Raw genomic sequence first — 18,014 nt, forward strand, 5'->3', positions numbered from 1 at the left:
AGAGGAGCAAAAGGAGAGTGGAATTTGCAGGAGACACTTAGTTCACTTAATTGGTTCGTGACTCTCCGAGACTCCTTGCAAAGTGTTGCAGATATCAGCCTGGCAGCTCTCCAAGCCAGATAAGGTCTGTGACTGTAAATCCTCCCTTGAAAGACTTTGCTGGATGTGAAGGAGCAGAATCCACAGTCAATTAATAAAAAGGGTTTTATTGGGACCAGGAGTCTGCTTCATGCTCTCGGGAAGCCTCGCTCAGAACTATATGTGATGATACACACACACACACACACACACACACACACACACAGAGAGAGAGAGAGAGAGAGAGAGAGAGAGAGAGAGAGAGAGAGAGAGAGAGAGAGAGAGAGAGGTGCAATGTTGGTTACTTGAAGGACAGCTCATTTTTTTGGGAGGCAAAGTTTGAATTCCAAATCCTGGTTAAAGGAATGTTTGCAAGGACCATCTCAAGCAAAACTTCCCATTTCCCACTTCTCATTTGTGGGGTAAGAGCTATTTTTTTGGGGGGGAGGGGTGTCATTTTAGACTTTCCTTTCTTCTGGGGAGAAGGCTTGGTCCCTTTTGAAGGTTCCTCCTTTTGCAATTCAGCCGGGTGGGGGAGGAGATAGCGTGAGAAGCCAAATTAGCTACGGAATTAAGGACTTTCGTAGCGGCTGCGTCCTAAATTCTGCCTTATCTTCGCCGCAGCTGCTGTTCTCTGCTTTTGAACAGGGGCCGTCTGATCTTCCCCACCAGCCGGAGTAGTGAAAGTCCTGATGGAACGGGGTGCAATCGATTGGAACTGTTTCGCCTTAGCAAAACGCAAAAATTGGGAGTTGTGGATATGTCCTAGTATGCTTTGCACCAAAACCCTCCACACCCTTGGATGGCTTTTTCACTAATGTGCATTTGTGTGTGAATGCATCCAATATGATTGGGGGACATGGTGGCTAAGACGCTGAGCTTGTTGATCAGAAAGGTGGGCGGTTCGAATCCCTAAGCGCTGCGTAACGGAGGGAGCTCCTGTGACTTGTCCCAGCTTCTGCCAACCTAGCAATCCGAAAGCATGTAAACAATGCAAGAAGGAAAATAGGGACCCCCTTTGGTGGGAAGGGAACAGCGTTCCATGCGCCTTCGGGAGTTGAGTCATGCCGGCCACAGGACCACGGAGACGTCTTCGGACAGCGCTGGCTCTTCAGCTTTGAAACAGAGATGAATACTGCCTCCTAGAGTCGGGAACGACTAGCATGCATGTGCAGGGAGCTTTTACCTTATCCAATATGATTAAATATAAACCATGGGGGAACTGGTTAAACCAGAATGTATGAGTGTTGTGTAAATCAGAGATGGGTTGCTCCCGGTTCGACCCGGATCGGGCAAACCGGTAGCAGCGGCAAAAGGAGGCTCCGCCCACCCGCCCGGACGCAGAAGTGTTGCGCCTGAGCGAACCAGTAGCAAAAAATTTGGAAACCCACCATTGGTGTGAATGTAACCCATTTGATTGATTCAATAATAAACCACAGAAGAAACTACTGCTAAGCCAGAAAGTATGGCTTTTGTATCATTGTGAATGCATCTAATGTGACAATAAACCACGGTAGAAACTTGTTAAGCCAAGAATGGCTTCTGGCAGTCTGGAAAAACTAGTTTTGAGTGATCTTCCCCAAGTTTCAGAACAAATACGGATTTGAACTCTGGAGCAATTCTTGCTTGAGCAGGGGGTTGGACTAGAAGACCTCTAAGGTCCCTTCCAACTCTGCCATTCTGTACTCTATGTATTTCTTTTTCCTGTTGTTTTTGGTCAAATTCTGAGCAGCCTCTCCGCTTTTTCTGCCAATATAATGAAGATGGCGAATTTCCCCAAATGTTGTAGGTCCATTTGGGACAGAAGATAAATATGGCAAGTCATGCGATACAGTTCAAAGGTTAGAATAGTATAACAAGAGTTGGAAGGGACCTTGAAGGTCTTCTAGTCCAACCCCCTGCTTAGGCAGGAGACCCTGCACCACTTCAGACAAAGGGCTCTCCAACATCTTTAAAACTTCCAGTGTTGGAGCATTCACAACTTCTGGAGGCAAGTTGTTCCACTAATTCAGTGTTTCCCAAACTTGGCAACTTTAAGACTTGTGGACTTCAACTCCCAGAGTTCTCCAGCCAGAAGAGCTAGCTGGAGAATTCTGGGAGTTGAAGTCCACAAGTCTTAAAGTTGCCAAGTTTGGGAACCACTGCACTAATTAATTGTTCTCACTGTCAGGAAATTTCTCCTTAGTTTTAGGTTGCTTCTCTCCTTGATTAGTTTCCACCCATTTTGCTTCTTGTCCTGCCCTCAGGTGCTTTGGAGAATAGCTTGACTCCCTCTTCTTTGGGGCAGCCCCTGAGATATTGGAAGACTGCTATCATGTCTCCCCTGGTCCTTCTTTTTATTAAACTAGACATACCCAGTTCCTGCAACCATTCCTCGTATGTTTTAGCCTCCAGTCCCCTAATCCTCTTCGTTGCTCTTCTCTGCCCTCTTTCTAGAGTCTCCACATCTTTTCTACATCGTGGCCACCAAAACTGGATGCCGTATTCCAAGTGTGGCCTTACCAAGGCCTTATAAAGTGGTATCAACACTTCACGTGATCTTGATTCTATCCCTCTGTTGATGCAGCCTAGAACTGTGTTGGCTTTTTTGGCAGCTGCTGCACACGGCTGGCTCATATTTAAGAAATATTTCTCCTTCCCTGCATAGAGAAATAAATGTGCGAAGAAGATGGAATAGAGAGTTTGCTTAATTTGGTAACAGTCTGTTCTTGAGGCCGTGCAGAAAATAAAATAAAATTCTCCACTTGGGAGATCAACCAAATGCTTCTATGGCTATTGCTCAGAAATTAGAAGTCTTGCATTCTTTGCGACGTTTTGCTAAGAAAGAGTAGGAACTGTCCGTCCGATTTTTAAATTCTGCTGGAATTAGCTTAACCAGCAGACCAAATTATTCTTTTGCCGCAACGGATCTTAAAAAGCCGCAAAACAGCCACACAGTTTTGAGCTGTTGGGAGTGTCTGGTTTTAGAAGAAAGAGCCTGAAAATTGAATCTGGTATCTTTCTGCTTTTTAAATCAACCCGTGCTGTCAGAAACACAAGGCCATTCTGCTTTTTGTGAACGTCCTTTGTTCCTTGTCGAGAAAGAAATATTTTCTTAACCGAAAATTTCGCCGCTGGTTGAGCTTCTAAAGGCGCCAACTTCCGAATGCTGCTTCCTGTTCCGCACGGCCTGGTTTTAAGATGTCGCTTTCTGAAAAAACCAGGATTTCCTCTTCAGCAGCTGTCTGTGGCTGCAGAGTTCGGAAAGTTTTGAAAGTCGGTTTTCAAATTGCACTTCCCTAATTTGTCCCCTTGGAATTCCTCTTGCCCCATTCCTGGTGTTCTGACCGAGGCTTTCCCAAAAGCACGAAGCCGACTCCTCGTCCCGATAAAACCTCTTTTATTTAGGTTAAAGGGAAATCCTCTCCAGCAAACTACAGATCTTGATCAGGCTTGGAGAGCTGCCAGGCCGATATCTTCCAAGCCATAGCAGCAATTACTTGGCAAGAAGTCAGGAACAGGTCTTCACCCTAGTGAATTGAACTCATTGTCTCCTGCAAACTCCACTCCCCTTTCGCTCCTCTTTTATTCTCTATGGGAGGGGCCATTCACTGTCCACCTGTGCCTTTATTCCCGAGTCTGCAACTGAATGGAGCTAAGTGTTTACTGGCCGGATGCCTTTCTGTCGCCATTGTGGAGTTTTATTCGGCAGATATATATTGTCATTGTGCCCAGAGAGATAAATATCTGCCTAGAGTTGGCACTAACTTTTCCTCCCCAAAAATGGCAGCTGGTATCTTCCAAGTATATCTTCCAAGAACGTGGCACATTTTGACATTGCAAACGGCGATAAGGGATGTTGAACCAAAACTGAGAAACATCTGGAGTTCTACAGGATCTCTGGATTAGATCTCCTAAATAACTCCAAGCACCACTGCTATTTTGGTGGCTTTATTTAAAGCGGCAGTTGTCTCCAACATTTGAGAGGGGGGGGGATGCTTTTCTGAAAAGGGATCAGATCCATGAAAGGGATGCTTTAATCTCAGCGAGGTTCCTAATTCTTGAGTTTTGTTTGGATTTTTGAGCATCGATTTGCATTTTCTCCCATCGATGTGCATAGTTCTTCCTTTCAAATTTTGCAGTGGTTGTCAGAGGATTTCTGCACCAGAAGTTGTAAATGCCCCAACACTGGAAATTTTTAAGAAGATGTTGGATATCCATTTGTCTGAAGTGGTGTAGGATTTCCTGCCTAGGCAGGGCGTTGGATTAGAAGACCTCCAAGGTCCCTTCCAACTCTTGTCATTCTATTCTATTCTATTCTATTCTATTCTATTCTATTCTATTCTATTCTTTCTATTCTTTCTATTCTTTCTATTCTATTCTATATTCTAATCTAATTCTAATTCTATTCTATATATTCTAATTCTATTCGATTCTATATTATATTCTAATCCTATTCTATATTATATTATATTCTAATTCTATTCTATTCTATATTCTCTCCTCTCCTCTTCTCTTCTAAAGAAGCAGGAGTTTTGAAAAGGGCTTGTTCAGAAGAGGGGATTCAGCTATTATCCAAAGCACCTGAAGGCAGGACAAGAAGCAATGGGTGGAAACTAATCAAGGAGAGAAGCAATTTAGAACTGAGGCGAAATTTCCTGACAGAACAATTAATCAGTGGAACAGAAGTTGCCTCCAGAAGTTGTAAATGCTCCAACACTGGAAGTCTTTAAGAAGATGTTGGATAGCCATTTGTCTGAAACGGTATAGGGTTTCCTGCCTAGGCAGGGGGTTGGACTAGAAGACCTCCAAAGTCCCTTCCAACTCTGTTATTCTATTCTATTCTCTATTCTATTCTCTATTCTATTCTCTATTCTATTCTCTATTCTATTCTCTATTCTATTCTCTATTCTATTCTCTATTCTATTCTCTATTCTATTCTCTATTCTATTCTCTATTCTATTCTCTATTCTATTCTCTATTCTATTCTCTATTCTATTCTCTATTCTATTCTCTATTCTATTCTAATTCTAATTCTATTCTACATATTCTAATTCTACTCGATTCTATATTCTATTCTATTCTATTCTATATTCTATTATATTCTAATTCTATTCGATTCTATATTCTCTTCTCTCCTCTCTTCTTCTCTCCTCTCCTCTTCTCTTCTAAAGAAGCAGGAGTTTTGAAAAGGGCTTGTTCAGAAGAGGGGGTCCAGCTATTCTCCAAAGCACCTGAAGGCAGGACAAGAAGCAATGGGTGGAAACTAATCAAGCAGAGAAGCAACTTAGAACTGAGGAGAAATTTCCTGTCAGTGAGAACAATTAATCAATGGAACAGCTTGCCTCCAGAAGTTGTGAATGCTCCAACACTGGAAGTTTTTAGGAAGAAATTGGATAACCATTTAGAATGTAGAATAACAAGAGTTGGAAGGGATCTTGGAGGTCTTCTAGTCCAACCCACTGCTTAGGCAGGGTATCCTACACCTTCAGACAAATGGTTGCCCAACATCTTCTTAAAAAAGTGTTGGAGCATTCACAACTTCTGGTGGCAAGTTGTTTGTCTGAGGTGTGATGGAGGATTTCCCGCCTAAGCAGAGGGTTGGACTAGAAGACCTCCAAGGTCCCTTCCAACTCTGTTTTTCTGTTATCTGAGAAAAATAAATCAGCCAGGAGCTCATGGCCAGGTCTGTGTCAGTGTAGGACTGCAAAAGGAGTGAAATGCAGGCCCAGCAGAAGAAAATAGCGGTTTCTTTTTTTCCTTTCTCCTCCCTCCGGGCTGCAAATAGGAAACTCGCAGACGGAGGGTATTTTTAGCATTGCTTTTCCTGTGTGGGTCCATCCGCCTGCAAGCCTGGGGGGGTGTTGATATTTCAGCACGGACCGAGTTCTTTAGGTTGGATGCCCCTCTGGATTTGTGGGCTTTAAATGTTGCTCAAAGCTTTGTTTACTTCTCCTCGGACCATTCAGACAACCGGCTCTTAAAATAGCTGGCCAATGGCTTTGTTGGATTTCGAACACGCAGCAGTCGTAAGTGCGAGGACGTGGTTGTGAGTCACTGTTTGCCAATGCCGCTGTAATTATGAATGATTGCTAAGTCAAGGGGTGTATAATAATTCTGCTTGCTTCTTCTCTCTCTCCATTTTCCCTCCCTCGCTCTTCGAATGTTTCTTCCTCCCTCCCTTCCATCCATCACATCTTTCTTTCCTTCCTTCCTTCCTTCCTTCCTTCCTTCCTTCCTCCCTTCCTTCCTTCCTTCCTTCCTTCCTTTCCTTCTTTCTTTCCTTCCTTCCTTCCTTCACATCCATCACATCTTTCCTCCCTCCCTCCCTTCCTTCCATCACATCTTTCCTTTCTTCCTTCCTTCCCATCACATTTTTCCTTTCCTTCCTTCCTTCCCATCCACCACATCTTTTCTTCCTTCCTTCCCTTCCATCACATCTTTCCTTTCTTTCTTCCTTTCTTCCCTTCCATCACATCTTTCCTTTCTTTCTTCCTTTCTTCCCATCCATCACATCTTTCCTTCCTTCCTTCCCATCCATCACATCTTTCTTTCCTTCCTTCTCATCCATCACCTTTCCTTCCTTCCTTCCTTCCTTCCTTCCTTCCTTCCTTCCTTCCTTCCCACCCATCATCTTTCCTTCCTTCCTTCTCATCCATCACTTCCTTCCTTCCTTCCCATCACATTTTTCCTTCCTTTCCTTCCTTCTTTCCCATCCATCACATCCTTCCTTCCTTCCTTCCTTCCTTCCTTCCTTCCATCCATCCATCCATCCATCCATCCATCCATTTTCTTTAAATCTTCCCTCCCTCTTCTTTGAATCTTCCTTCTTTCCTCCCTCCCTCCCTCCCTGAACCTCCTCCCTTCCTTTCCTCCCTTCGTTATGAAATATTGACGGATGGTGTCCCTGCATAGTTAAACGCCCCCGTCCTTCCCATCTCTTCAGCTTCGTGAGGTTTTCCTCCCAGGGTTGGTTCCTTCTGCCCCACACACGTTGCAGATTCTGCTTCTTCTTCCAAGGCTGCTGTGTCTCTGGGATCAATTAAAAGCTCGTCACGGTTCTACTGGGAGGGATTATTCTGCATTTTCTGGCACTTGTTCTATCTCCCAACCAGAGCGCAGATACCACTCAACCTCCTTCAGAACCTTCCTAAGGTTTCTCCCCCCCCCCACTCCTTGTTTTCCCATTTCAAGGCCTCCTTCCTTTCCCCCAACTTCCCCCAAATTGTGCACTGAAAAACAATCGGATTTTGGGGTAGTGGTGGTGGATGGGAGCTCTGTTGGAGAGGCTTAATTATTCGCGTCTATCATTTGCATTTAATTTGCTGGAATTTCAAGAGAGAAATTGTGGTTTTCTTTTTCCTTTTGCGGGGGAAAAAAATTATCCACGATTTGTGCAAACAGGTTGGAGAGAGACAGAAATAGGTGGACTTTGGATAGACTTTTCTAGGTCAAAATATTAGCGTGACATTTAATACCACTTTATAAGGGCTTGGTAAGGCCACACGGAATACTGCATCCAGTTTTGGTTGCCACCATGTAGAAAAGATGTGGAGACTCTAGAAAGAGTGCAGAGAAGAGCAACCAAGAGGATTAGGGGACTGGAGGCCATATAAAGAACAATTGATAGAATTGGGTAGGTCTAGGTGAATGAAAAGAAGGATTAAGGGAGACATGCTAGCAGGCTTCCGATATCTCAGGGGCCGCCCCAAAGAAGAGGGAGTCAAGCTATTCTCCAAGGCACCTGAGGGTAGAACAAGAAGCAATGGGTGGAAACTAATCAAGGAGAGAAGCAACTTAGAACTGAGGAGAAATTTCCTGACAGTGAGAACAATTAATCAGTGGAACGAACAGAAGTTGCCTCCAGAAGTTGTGAATGCTCCAACACTGGAAGTCTTTAAGATGTTGGATAACCCTTTGTCTGAAGAGATGTAGGGTTTCCTGCCTAAGCAGGGGGCTGGAATAGAAGACCTCCAAGGTCCCTTCCAGTTCTGTTATTCTGTTCTATTCTATATGACACAGCTAAAGGGACGCAGTGGCTAAGTGGCTAAGATTGTCGATCAGAAAAGTCAGCAGTTCAGCAGTTCGAATCCCTAGAGCCGCCTAATGGAGGGAGCTCCCATGACTTGTCCCAGCTTCTGCCAACCTAGCCGTTCGAAAGCACCTAAAAATGCAAGTAGAAAAATAGGAACCACCTTTGGTGGGAAGGGAACAGCGTTTTGTGCCTCTTCGGGAGTTGAGTCATGCCGGCCACATGACCCCGGAGACGTCTTTGGACAGCACTGGCTCTTCGGCTTTGAAACAGAGATGAGCACCGCCCCCTAGAGTCGGGAACGACTAGCCCGTATCCGCGAGGGGAACCTTTATCTTTACCTTACGATACAGCTACCATATTTGGCTCTTTTCACTTCCTTATTTTTATTTTTTTGCAAAGAGAAGGGCTAGGAAAAGGAAGGACGTGATGAAATGCTTTTTATGAGCTGGTGGGCCCATCGCTTCGTGGGTTCTCACCAGAAAAAGCCTCACAGTTGTCGGACGTTGGCAGCTGGCATGGGGCTGTTCTCTAGCTGCAATAATAAATGGCAGTTTGTAAGATAGCATGCACTTATCTCTGGAGCTGGGGCGATAGGCATCAAACCTCTCACCTGAAACGGCAGAGATGAAATTCTAAGGGATTATAGAGATATAGCAATAGCAGTTAGACTTCTATACCGCTTCATAGGGCTTTCAGCCCTCTCTAAGCGGTTTACAGAGTCAGCGTATTGCCCCCAACAACAATCCGGGTCCTCATTTCACCCACCTCGGAAGGATGGAAGGCTGAGTCAACCCTGAGCCGGTGAGATTTGAACCGCTGAACTGCAGAACTAGCAGTCAGCTGAAGTGGCCTGCAGTGCTGCACCCTAACCACTGCACCACCTCGGCTCTGTATTTATTGTGGTCTGCCAGTGGAGCCAGCAGCAGATTCAGACAGTGAGGAGGTTGTGAGGGAACATGGACCAGTCCTGGAGTCTGGAGAAGGCTCTGAGGAGGGATCTGTGTCGGAGGCAGAGAGGGAGGCCAGGGCCGTATGCCAGTTATCAGCTGCCTTCGGAGTCGGACATCAGTGAGGCAGAAGAACAGCTGGAGCCTGTTCCCAGTGTGCACATGCACAGATTTGCCAGACGAAGGGAACAGCTAAAGAACAGGGGTCGTCTTGGGAGGAAGGCCACAGGTGGACGATGAATGGCCCCTCCCAGAGGGAATAAAAGAGGAGCAAAAGGGGAGTGGAGTTTGCAGGAGACAATTCGTTCGCTTCATTGGTTCGTGACTTTCCAAGACTCCTTGCCAGGTTCTGCAGAGGTCGGCCTGGCAGCTCTCCAAACCAGATAAAGTCTGTAACTGTAAATCCTTCCTTGAAAGACTTTGCTGGATGTGAAGGAGCAGAATTCACAGTCAATTAATAAAAGGAGTTTTTGTTGGGTTGTTGGCTTATTCTGTTTCTACTTTATTCTTCCACTCTCCGCCTCACCATTCCTCTCCTGCTGTCTCCCCTCTTCAGAGTTCTGAAAATATTTTTTTGCATCAACGGACGCTTTAATATTAATCTTTTTAAGAAATGTACCGTATACATTTTCGTGTTTGCGAGTTCTCTCGGCGGAGCTCCGACATATTTTTTTTTTAACTTATCTTCTATTTATTTATTTATCTTTTCCAGAATCGTGGGCGCTTGGCGGAGAAGAGAACGATACCTTTGCCTCCCTCCCGGACTCCGAAAAAGGAGCCCCCCGCTCTTTTCTCACACAGCGACCACCACAAGGAGGTGGAAAAAATCAACGGGCATCACCCTCATGTCAAACGGGAAGAGGACCTGAATATTAGTATCATGAAAAGAAGGTACGGGGGATTCTTTCTTCTTTCTGCCCTCCCTCCAAAAAGCCACAATTGCGCAGGCTTGCGACGGCGAACGCAGAGCCATATCTCCCAGCATGTAAGCTGTCAGCTCCAGCGCGCATGCGTGCGCCCGGCTGCCTGATTTTCAGCCTTCTAGAGGGCTGGTGGGGAGGCCATTTTTGCCCTCCCCAGACTTCAGGAGCCTGGAGAGGGCAAAAAAACGGGCCCAACGGATCAGTCAGAAGGAGGACATTTTCACTTACTCCTTGAAGAGTATTCGGAGACTTCAACTCGTCCAGAATGCAGCCGCGCGAGCGATCGTGGGTGCACCTCGGTACACCCACGTTACACCTATCCTCCGCGAGCTGCACTGGTTACCGATCAGTCTCCGGATACGCTTCAAGGTGCTAGTCGTAACTTATAAAGCCCTTCATGGTATTGGATCTGGGTACTTGAGAGACCGCCTGCTGCCAATTACTTCCCACAGACCCATTAGATCTCACAGGGTTGGCCTCCTCCGGGTTCCATCTACTAGCCAATGCCATCTGGCTACTACCCGGGGGAGGGCCTTCTCTGTGGCAGCTCCGGCCCTCTGGAACGAACTCCCCGCAGGGATTCGGACCCTCACCTCTCTCCAGGCCTTCCGAAAAGCCGTCAAAACCTGGCTTTGCCGGCAGGCCTGGGGGTGATGAGTTCCCCTCCCCTCTCGACTTGTATGGTTGTGTGACTCTTGCTTATTTTAATTATCTGTAGTTCGTTTTATGTTCCCCTTTTTTCCCCTTTTGAATTGTTCGCCGCCCTGAGTCCTCCCGGAGAAGGGCGGCATATAAATAATAAAATTCAATTCACTTCGAACCGGGCAAAAACGGACTTCTCCAACACCCCAACACCCCCCCGGGGAAATATCAAGCTCAGTTTGGAGGCCAGCAGTCTGGCGCATGTGGAGGGGGGACCATGTGGGGGTTGCACGTGCGGTGGCGCGCTTTGCATTATGGGTGCCGGAACGCACGCATGCTATTGATTGATTGATTGATTGATTGATTACTTTATTTATATGCCGCCCTTTTCCCTGAGGGGACTCAGGGCGGCTCACACTCCAAGGGGGAGGGGAGTAAAAGACAAAAATACACACATAAAACAGTACATCGTTAAAAAAACGCAACAGTCATACTATTCGGGTGGGGTTGAAATCTTAGCCCCAGGCTTGTCGGGACAGCCAGGTTTTAAGGGCTATGCGGAAGGTCTGGAGGGTGGTGAGGGTACGAATCTCCACGGGGAGTTCGCACCGCACGCCCTCGCGTTTTTGGCGCTCAATAACGAAAGGGTTAGCCATCACCGTTGGAGGTGCTCCTTGTTCCGTGACCATTTGTTCTAACCATGCTCCACTTTGGCGAAAGTAGCACGCGCCATCGCCCGGTGGCATCTTCCCTCGTGAGCTGGTCTTTGGGTTCCTGCGTGCCAGCCAGCTGGTCTTCTCGCGTACGGGGAAACGCGAAGACCAGCTGGCCAGCATGAATGCCTGTTTTTTTGGCTGTTTTCAGAAGCCAGAAGAGCAACTGGCAACAGGAGGCGTGCTCACAGGCAGGGCTCCCCGCATGCCACCTCTGGCAAGCGTGCCATAGGCTTGCCCTCACGGTCCTAGGTTTTGATGGGTGATCCCTGGCACTCTTCAACTGAAAAACGGCCTGAACACTGTCTGAAAAACAACCTGTTTTTTTGGGCTGTTCTGGCTGGTTTGGGGGCCTTTTTCAGGCCGTTTCCCGGCCCTCCGGTGCCCGCGAAGACCAGTTGGCCGGCATGTATGTAATTCTGGAAACCAGAAGAGCGGCTGGCGATGGCACATGTACCCACAGAGAGGGCTCTGCATTCCACCTCTGGCAAGCCTGCCATAAGCTTGCCCTCGCGGTCCTAGGTTTTGATGGTTGATCCCTGTCACTCTTCCTTTCTGGGGGCCAACAGTTCCAGTGTGCCCATGGACGATGGGGGTGTGTGTGTGTGTGGGGGGGGGGAAATCCCATTGCTATAAACCTGGGAGATGTTGCATAGACTAATCAGGAAGTTGGCACCGAAGTGATGTGGGTAGAAGCTCCTCGAGAGAGACGGGTGCCAGGACGTTCTGAGGCAAGGAGGCGGGTTCAGCCAACATGAAAGGGAGCATTGAAACGAGCATTGGAGCGCGCGCCGTCCGCCCCAAGCCACAACAGGCAGATAGAAACGAGAGGCTGCCAGCTCTTTTGGGTCCCTGACAGAAATCAGTACCTGATGTTCGCTGGAATTTCCCGGCCCGAGGTCTGGATGAAGCCACGGGTGGCACGGTGCCACTGGCGTGTTCTCTATTCCTGCACGCTACTCCAGAGACGGCCTTGAACCAGAATTGCAAGCAAACGAGAAATATATATTTGAGGATCCTGGTGAACAGGGTTTTTTTTTCTTCTTCTCTTTCTCTCTCTCTTTCTGCTGTGCTTAGAAGTGCCGTGCGGTTAAACCTTTATTTCGTGGGCGTATAGATTTCAAATAGAATAGAATAGAATAAGGAATTAGAATTAATAGAATAGAATAGAATAGAATAGAATAGAATATGGAATGGAATGGAATAGAGCGAAAGATACAGCACCGTTGATGACTAGGATTAAAAAAAGATCCAACGGCACATTGGAGATATTTTAGCATCCTCTCTCCTTGGATGGGCCTTGGGTGAAGCGGGGGGGGAGGGTGGGTTTCTCCACATCGTTTTTGTGCTGGCTCCAATCTTCTAATAGCAAAATCGCCAGCTTGCACGAAAGCTTCAAGGGTGCGGTATTGTCAGCGGGTCCAAATAACATTTCACAACCCTTAAGTGGAAAGCTCGTTTTGATGTCCCCAAAGAGTTTTGTGGCTGTTGGCCTCTTTAGCTGATGGTGCGATTTCCGTGGCTGAATTCTTTTTCCCCAGATCTGTAGATATCTCGGCCAGTAATGAAGATCATAATGGAAGGATGTGATTTAGGAAAATGTTTGCCAGGACGTACGACCTCTTAGTTCTAGACCTCTTGATCAAGAAGCAAAACTGTAGTGTTAGAAACCCGATTAGCTTTTGAGTGAATACTCTCTTTTTTTTAAAAAAAATCTCTCCTCTGAAACCCCCTCAAGTTTATTTATTTTATTTTATTTATTTCTACGATTTATAGGCCGCCCAATCCTGGAGGACTCCGGGCGGCTTACAACGAAGAAAAAAAAAGTAATAAAAAATAAAAACAGGTTAAAATCAACACACATACATTCGTCAGGACTGCCGGAATAGCCAGGTTTTAACAGCTTTTCTGAAGGCCATGAGAGTGGGTAAGGTCCGGATTTCTGGGGGTAGCTCATTCCAAAGTTGTAGCAGGACCTACAGTGCTGTGGACAATGCTTTCCAAAAACACTCCAATCAATCAATCAATCAATCAATCAATCAATCAATCAGAATAGAGCTGGAAGGGACCTTGGAGGTCTTCTAGGCCAGCCCCCTGCTCAAGCAGGAGAATATATCCCTTCATATTAATGTCTGTCTTATCTCTTCTGGAAGATCTTCAGATGTTCTTCTCCATAGTGAGTGGAGAGGAGTATCCCGATTGGGTTGACCTTGTCCTCTCATTGATTGGACTGAGTCAGATAAGCTCTTTGGGCTACGCCCCTTGGCCACCAGGTAGACCCCAGTTATCAACTCAATCCACTCATCTTCTGGAAAAGAACATCTTCAGATGTAAGATGTTCTTTTCATCCATCCATCTATCCATCCATCCATCCATCTGATCATCTCAGAATCATAGAATCCTTAGAGGTCTTCTAGTCCAAACTTCTTGAGGTCTCATGTTTCCTTCCTGCCTTTTCCCACTCTCTCGGCCTTCTGAAAAGCCACTAAAACCTGGCTGTTCCAGCAGGCCTGGGGCTGTTGACCCCATGAACGAGGTCCAGCCCCACCTAGGTTGAGTGGATGGTGTGTTGCTTTTAAATCTGTTTTCTCTTTCTCTATATTTTAACTTTTTATTTTTACTCTTGTACTTTGTAAGCCGCCCGGAGTCCTACGGGATTGGGCGGCATATAAATTTATTAAATTACAATTACAATTTCGTAACTCTTATCCTGTTTTCCGGCCTAAATTGGTATCTGAGTTGTATCACTTAAAAGGCTCCGAACAAGTTGTGGTTGGAAAGCAGGTGTGGATGACTCCCAGCCGTTGGGTTCCACTTATTTTTACCACCAGTTCGCCGTGCGCATGCTTGCTTCATGTGTTCGTGCACGGTCCATGCATGTGCTTTGCTCGCACACACTACTTCTGTAGATGCGCCCGGCCTTAAAAACATGGCTAAATAGAACGGCATAGTTGCTGTGATCTGCCAGCCGATTCAAACAGTGAGGAGGTTGGGGAGGAAGATGGGCCAGTCCTGGAGTCTGGAGAAGGCTCTGATGAGGGCTCTGTGTGGGAGGCAGAGAGGGGGCCAGGGGCGTCTGACAGTTATCAGCTGCCTTTGGAGTCAGACATCAGTGATGCAGAAGAACAGCTGGAGCCTGTTCCCAGTGTGTGCATGCGCAGAGTGGCCAGATGAAGGGAACAGCTAAAGAACAAGGGTCGACATGGGAGTGAGGCCACAGGTGGACAATGAATGGCCCCTCACAGAGGAAATAAAAGAGGAGCGAAAGGGGAGTGGAGTTTGCAGGAGACCATTAGTTCGCTTCATTGGTTGGTGACTCTGAGACTCCTTGCCAAGTTCTGCAGATCTCACCCTGGCAGCTCTCCAAGCCAGATAAGGTCTGTGACCGTAAATCCTCCCTCGAAAGACTTTGCTGGATGTGAATGAGCAGAATTCACTGTCAATTAATAAAAGGGTTTTTTGTTGGGACCAGAAGTTTGCTTCGTGCTCTTGGGAAGCCTCGCTCAGAACAATAGCGCTGCGGCGGGTGGGGGCAGGCCTCAATGGCTGAATACCTCTGATGCCTCTTTATAAACCAACATTAAGCCTTTGTTGTGTGGCTGGTCATTGCGTCAGAGAAAGTGCGTAAGTGAAAAGAAGTAGGCTGGTCGGCCCAATTTTTGCAGTGCTCTTGTTCACTTCCTGAATTCCTGTCCCCCCCCCCCCCCAAAAAAAAATGTAAAGTGCATGGTGTCATTCCATGCCAGGTTGTTTTTGGAGCAGATCTTGGTTCTCTCTCCATCCTTGTCTCCCACCCCCCCTCCCCAAGCTTGGAGTGGGAAGGGGGTCAGCTTAGCTGTGAGGGTGAAGGACCCATCTGGGTCACCTTATTAAACTCTCCGCCTCCGACGGTGCGTTAAGAGGACCAGCAGCTGAGAAGGTTAAAACGGAAGGTTGATGCCACATCGCTTGCTTGGGAAGTCCTCCCGCTGGCCTCTTTCTCTCTTTTTAATTATTAGTAATTTATAAAGGAGACCTATTTGCCCCTCTCTACCCACCCCACCTCCGCAAGGCAGGCTGGGCTGCCTGATAGCTTGCAAATTATTCGTAATTTGATTTCAATTGAATGAATAACCCGCGAGAGCGAGGCGCGGGCTGGACGCGGAAATCTAATTGGCGATAACACCATAGAAACTTGAAAAATGCAGAAGGGGGGGGAGCGGATGGGCGGGCAAGTGGGTTGAGCGTTGCAGCGCTGCCGGGGGAAGGAATATGCAAAGCTGCACATGGGGGGGGGGGCGACGGGGAGGGAAGGAGATAGGAGATAATTGGGATTTAATTTCATTTCTTACCTATTCATTTGTTTAAAGATGGGTGTTTAATTATCCGGCGCTGCGGATGGAAATGATTGCCCAGGGGTGAATAATGGGCGTGTGGTTTTTCCCACCGGGCAAAAAAAAAAAAGATTAAAAATAAAAAATGGGTTGGGATGCCAATCTCCAAGGCTTTGATGTCGAATCTTTCAGGGGAAACGGTTTTGATCATGAAACTGGTTTTATATTTAGCTGACAGGCGTGTGTCCTTTTTTTGGGGAGGGGAGGAAATAATGGGGTTCCCCCCCCCCATTCTAGACAGTCCTCTTCACTTAGGACCAAAATTGAGCGGAAAATTTCCACCGTAAGCAAGATCCCCATTTTACGACCTTTCTTGCCATCGTTGTTACGCAAATCACTGCCGTTGTTAAGTGAATGATGTGGTCATTAAGCGAACCTGGCTCTCTCTCAATGACTTCGCTTGTCAGATGGTCGCCAAGGGGGGGAAATCACAGGACACCCCCCCCCGGACATTGCAAATGTTGTGTAAATACATGCCAGCCTCCGAATGTTGATCACAACATGACCTGCAATGGTTGTTAAGTGTGAAAATGGTCACAAGTCACTTTTTTCCAGTGCCGTCGTAACTTTGAACGGTCACTATGAGCAAATAAAGTCGAGGACTGTATTTCAGGCTTTCAGGGCAAAGAAGAGAGGAAAGATATCTTGTGGACTGAACCAATATATCATATGGCGGTTTTCAGGTTGTTGTTTTTTTCTAACCTATATATACTGTATATAAGCCAAATACCACTCCCTCATCACAAAATCTCCAGAACTGTAAAGCCTACAAACTTGAAATTTGGCACTTTTGTTCCTCTTGGCTTCTAGGTGTTCGCTCTGATGCTAGGGAGTTCTACTCCCTCTCCCCACCTGAAAAGAACTCTGTTCCAACTGCCAGTTGCCTTGTATTAACACGCTCTGATGCTAAAGAGTTCTACTCCATCTCCCCACCTGAAAAGAACTCTGTTCCAACTGCCAGTTGCCTTGTATTAACACGCTTTGATGCTAAGGAGTTAGACATTCTACTCTCCCCTCCGCCTGAAATGAACTCTGTTCCAACTGCCAGTCACCTCACATTCCGTTACCTCAGTTCAAACTGGCGGACGTCACACTTCTTCACTCAGCAGCGGCCTGAGACTCCTTACAGTGCTAAATGTCGGTACCTCACCAAAATGTCTACTACGCCTTCCACCTATGGAACTGCTTCCAGATTCAAGGTGGCAGGAGCGATATTCCCTGAGGTGTTTCAATCACCGACCAACACTGAGGCAACGGGTTGCGAACTGAATTTCTCCTGCATTGCCCTGTCAGATAGCTTTGTCGCGAAGCACGGGTATCCAGCTAGTATTTTATATTTCATATCTTAAGTATGAGCATCTGTCCCCAGTCAAGCTGGAATCTTTTCTGAATGAATTAGATCCTTTTGGAGAATTGTCTTCCTTGGGCATCAAATTGGCTCCCTCCCATTGTTTCGAGGTTTTTGTTTTTCAAATCGAGGTTTATTGGATCTGTATGCCGCCCTTCTCCCAAGGACTCAGGGCAGCGTACAACATAAAAGAAAACACATACTACAAAAATTAAAAGGGATACTTAAATAAAGTATCCAAAAAACCAAAACCCAATTGCTATTTACAACAAAATTTTAAAAATTAAATTAAAATTAACAACCAAATTAATCCTGTATTTTTATTCTATTCAGTCCGGGCCAAGTTAATTGTGCAATTAACTTGGTTTGAATCCTGCCTGCGAAACCATGAATCGCTTCCGATCCTCATGTTTGACCAGCTTAGGTATGAATCTTGGATAGAAGTCACAAGGAACCTGGATAAGAGGGGGGCTGCCCAGAGCGGGAATATAGATCGTCCTCGCTTAGCGTCCATCGCGGCAACTCGGCTGTTAAGAAAGGCGACGTGGAATCACGACGGTTACTGACAAAGCTTTTTGCAAAATGGGTCTGAAATATCCAGATTTTCTGGGAAGTTCTGACAGAAGGGAGGAAGATAAAAGAGAGAAGCAGCGGGGGTTAAAAAAAGAGGGAGAAAGACCCCTCCCCATAAGAATTTAATCTCTGCTTCCCATTTTTACCCTGAATTTTTGCATTTGGGGCTTTGCCCCCCCCCCCCCACGTTGGCAGAGATGCCAAGTATTTTCAAGTCTCCCCTTCCCAAATCAAGCAGGCACCTTTTGAAGGAGAGAGGGGGTGATCCTTAATCTTCCTCTGCCTCCCCCCCCCACTCATTATTTTCCTTTGATCTGCCTCTCTTAATTTCCTTGTTTGTTGTTCTTCTCTCCCCTCCGTGTCCTTGATGAAAAAAATAAAATCTTAATTAGGAACGCGCGGG

The 18,014-nt window shown here is 46.5% G+C and overlaps 1 protein-coding gene across 2 annotated transcripts in view; it reads left to right on the plus strand.

Moving 5' to 3' along the window:
- The window catches only part of SAMD11 (sterile alpha motif domain containing 11), a 107,122-nt gene that overhangs the window by 27,238 nt on the left and 61,870 nt on the right, over positions 1-18,014 (plus strand). For both annotated transcript variants that reach the window (XM_087702081.1, XM_087702082.1), the window contains exon 3: positions 9,752-9,930. In XM_087702081.1, the coding sequence (XP_087558207.1) occupies positions 9,752-9,930 (179 nt within the window). The remainder of the gene's footprint in view (positions 1-9,751; positions 9,931-18,014) is intronic.

The sequence above is a fragment of the Thamnophis sirtalis genome, unplaced genomic scaffold (assembly GCF_051295495.1).
Source record: "Thamnophis sirtalis isolate CommonGarterSnake01/CBP01778 unplaced genomic scaffold, rThaSir2_p1.2 scaffold_15, whole genome shotgun sequence".
Lineage (NCBI taxonomy): Eukaryota > Metazoa > Chordata > Lepidosauria > Squamata > Natricidae > Thamnophis > Thamnophis sirtalis.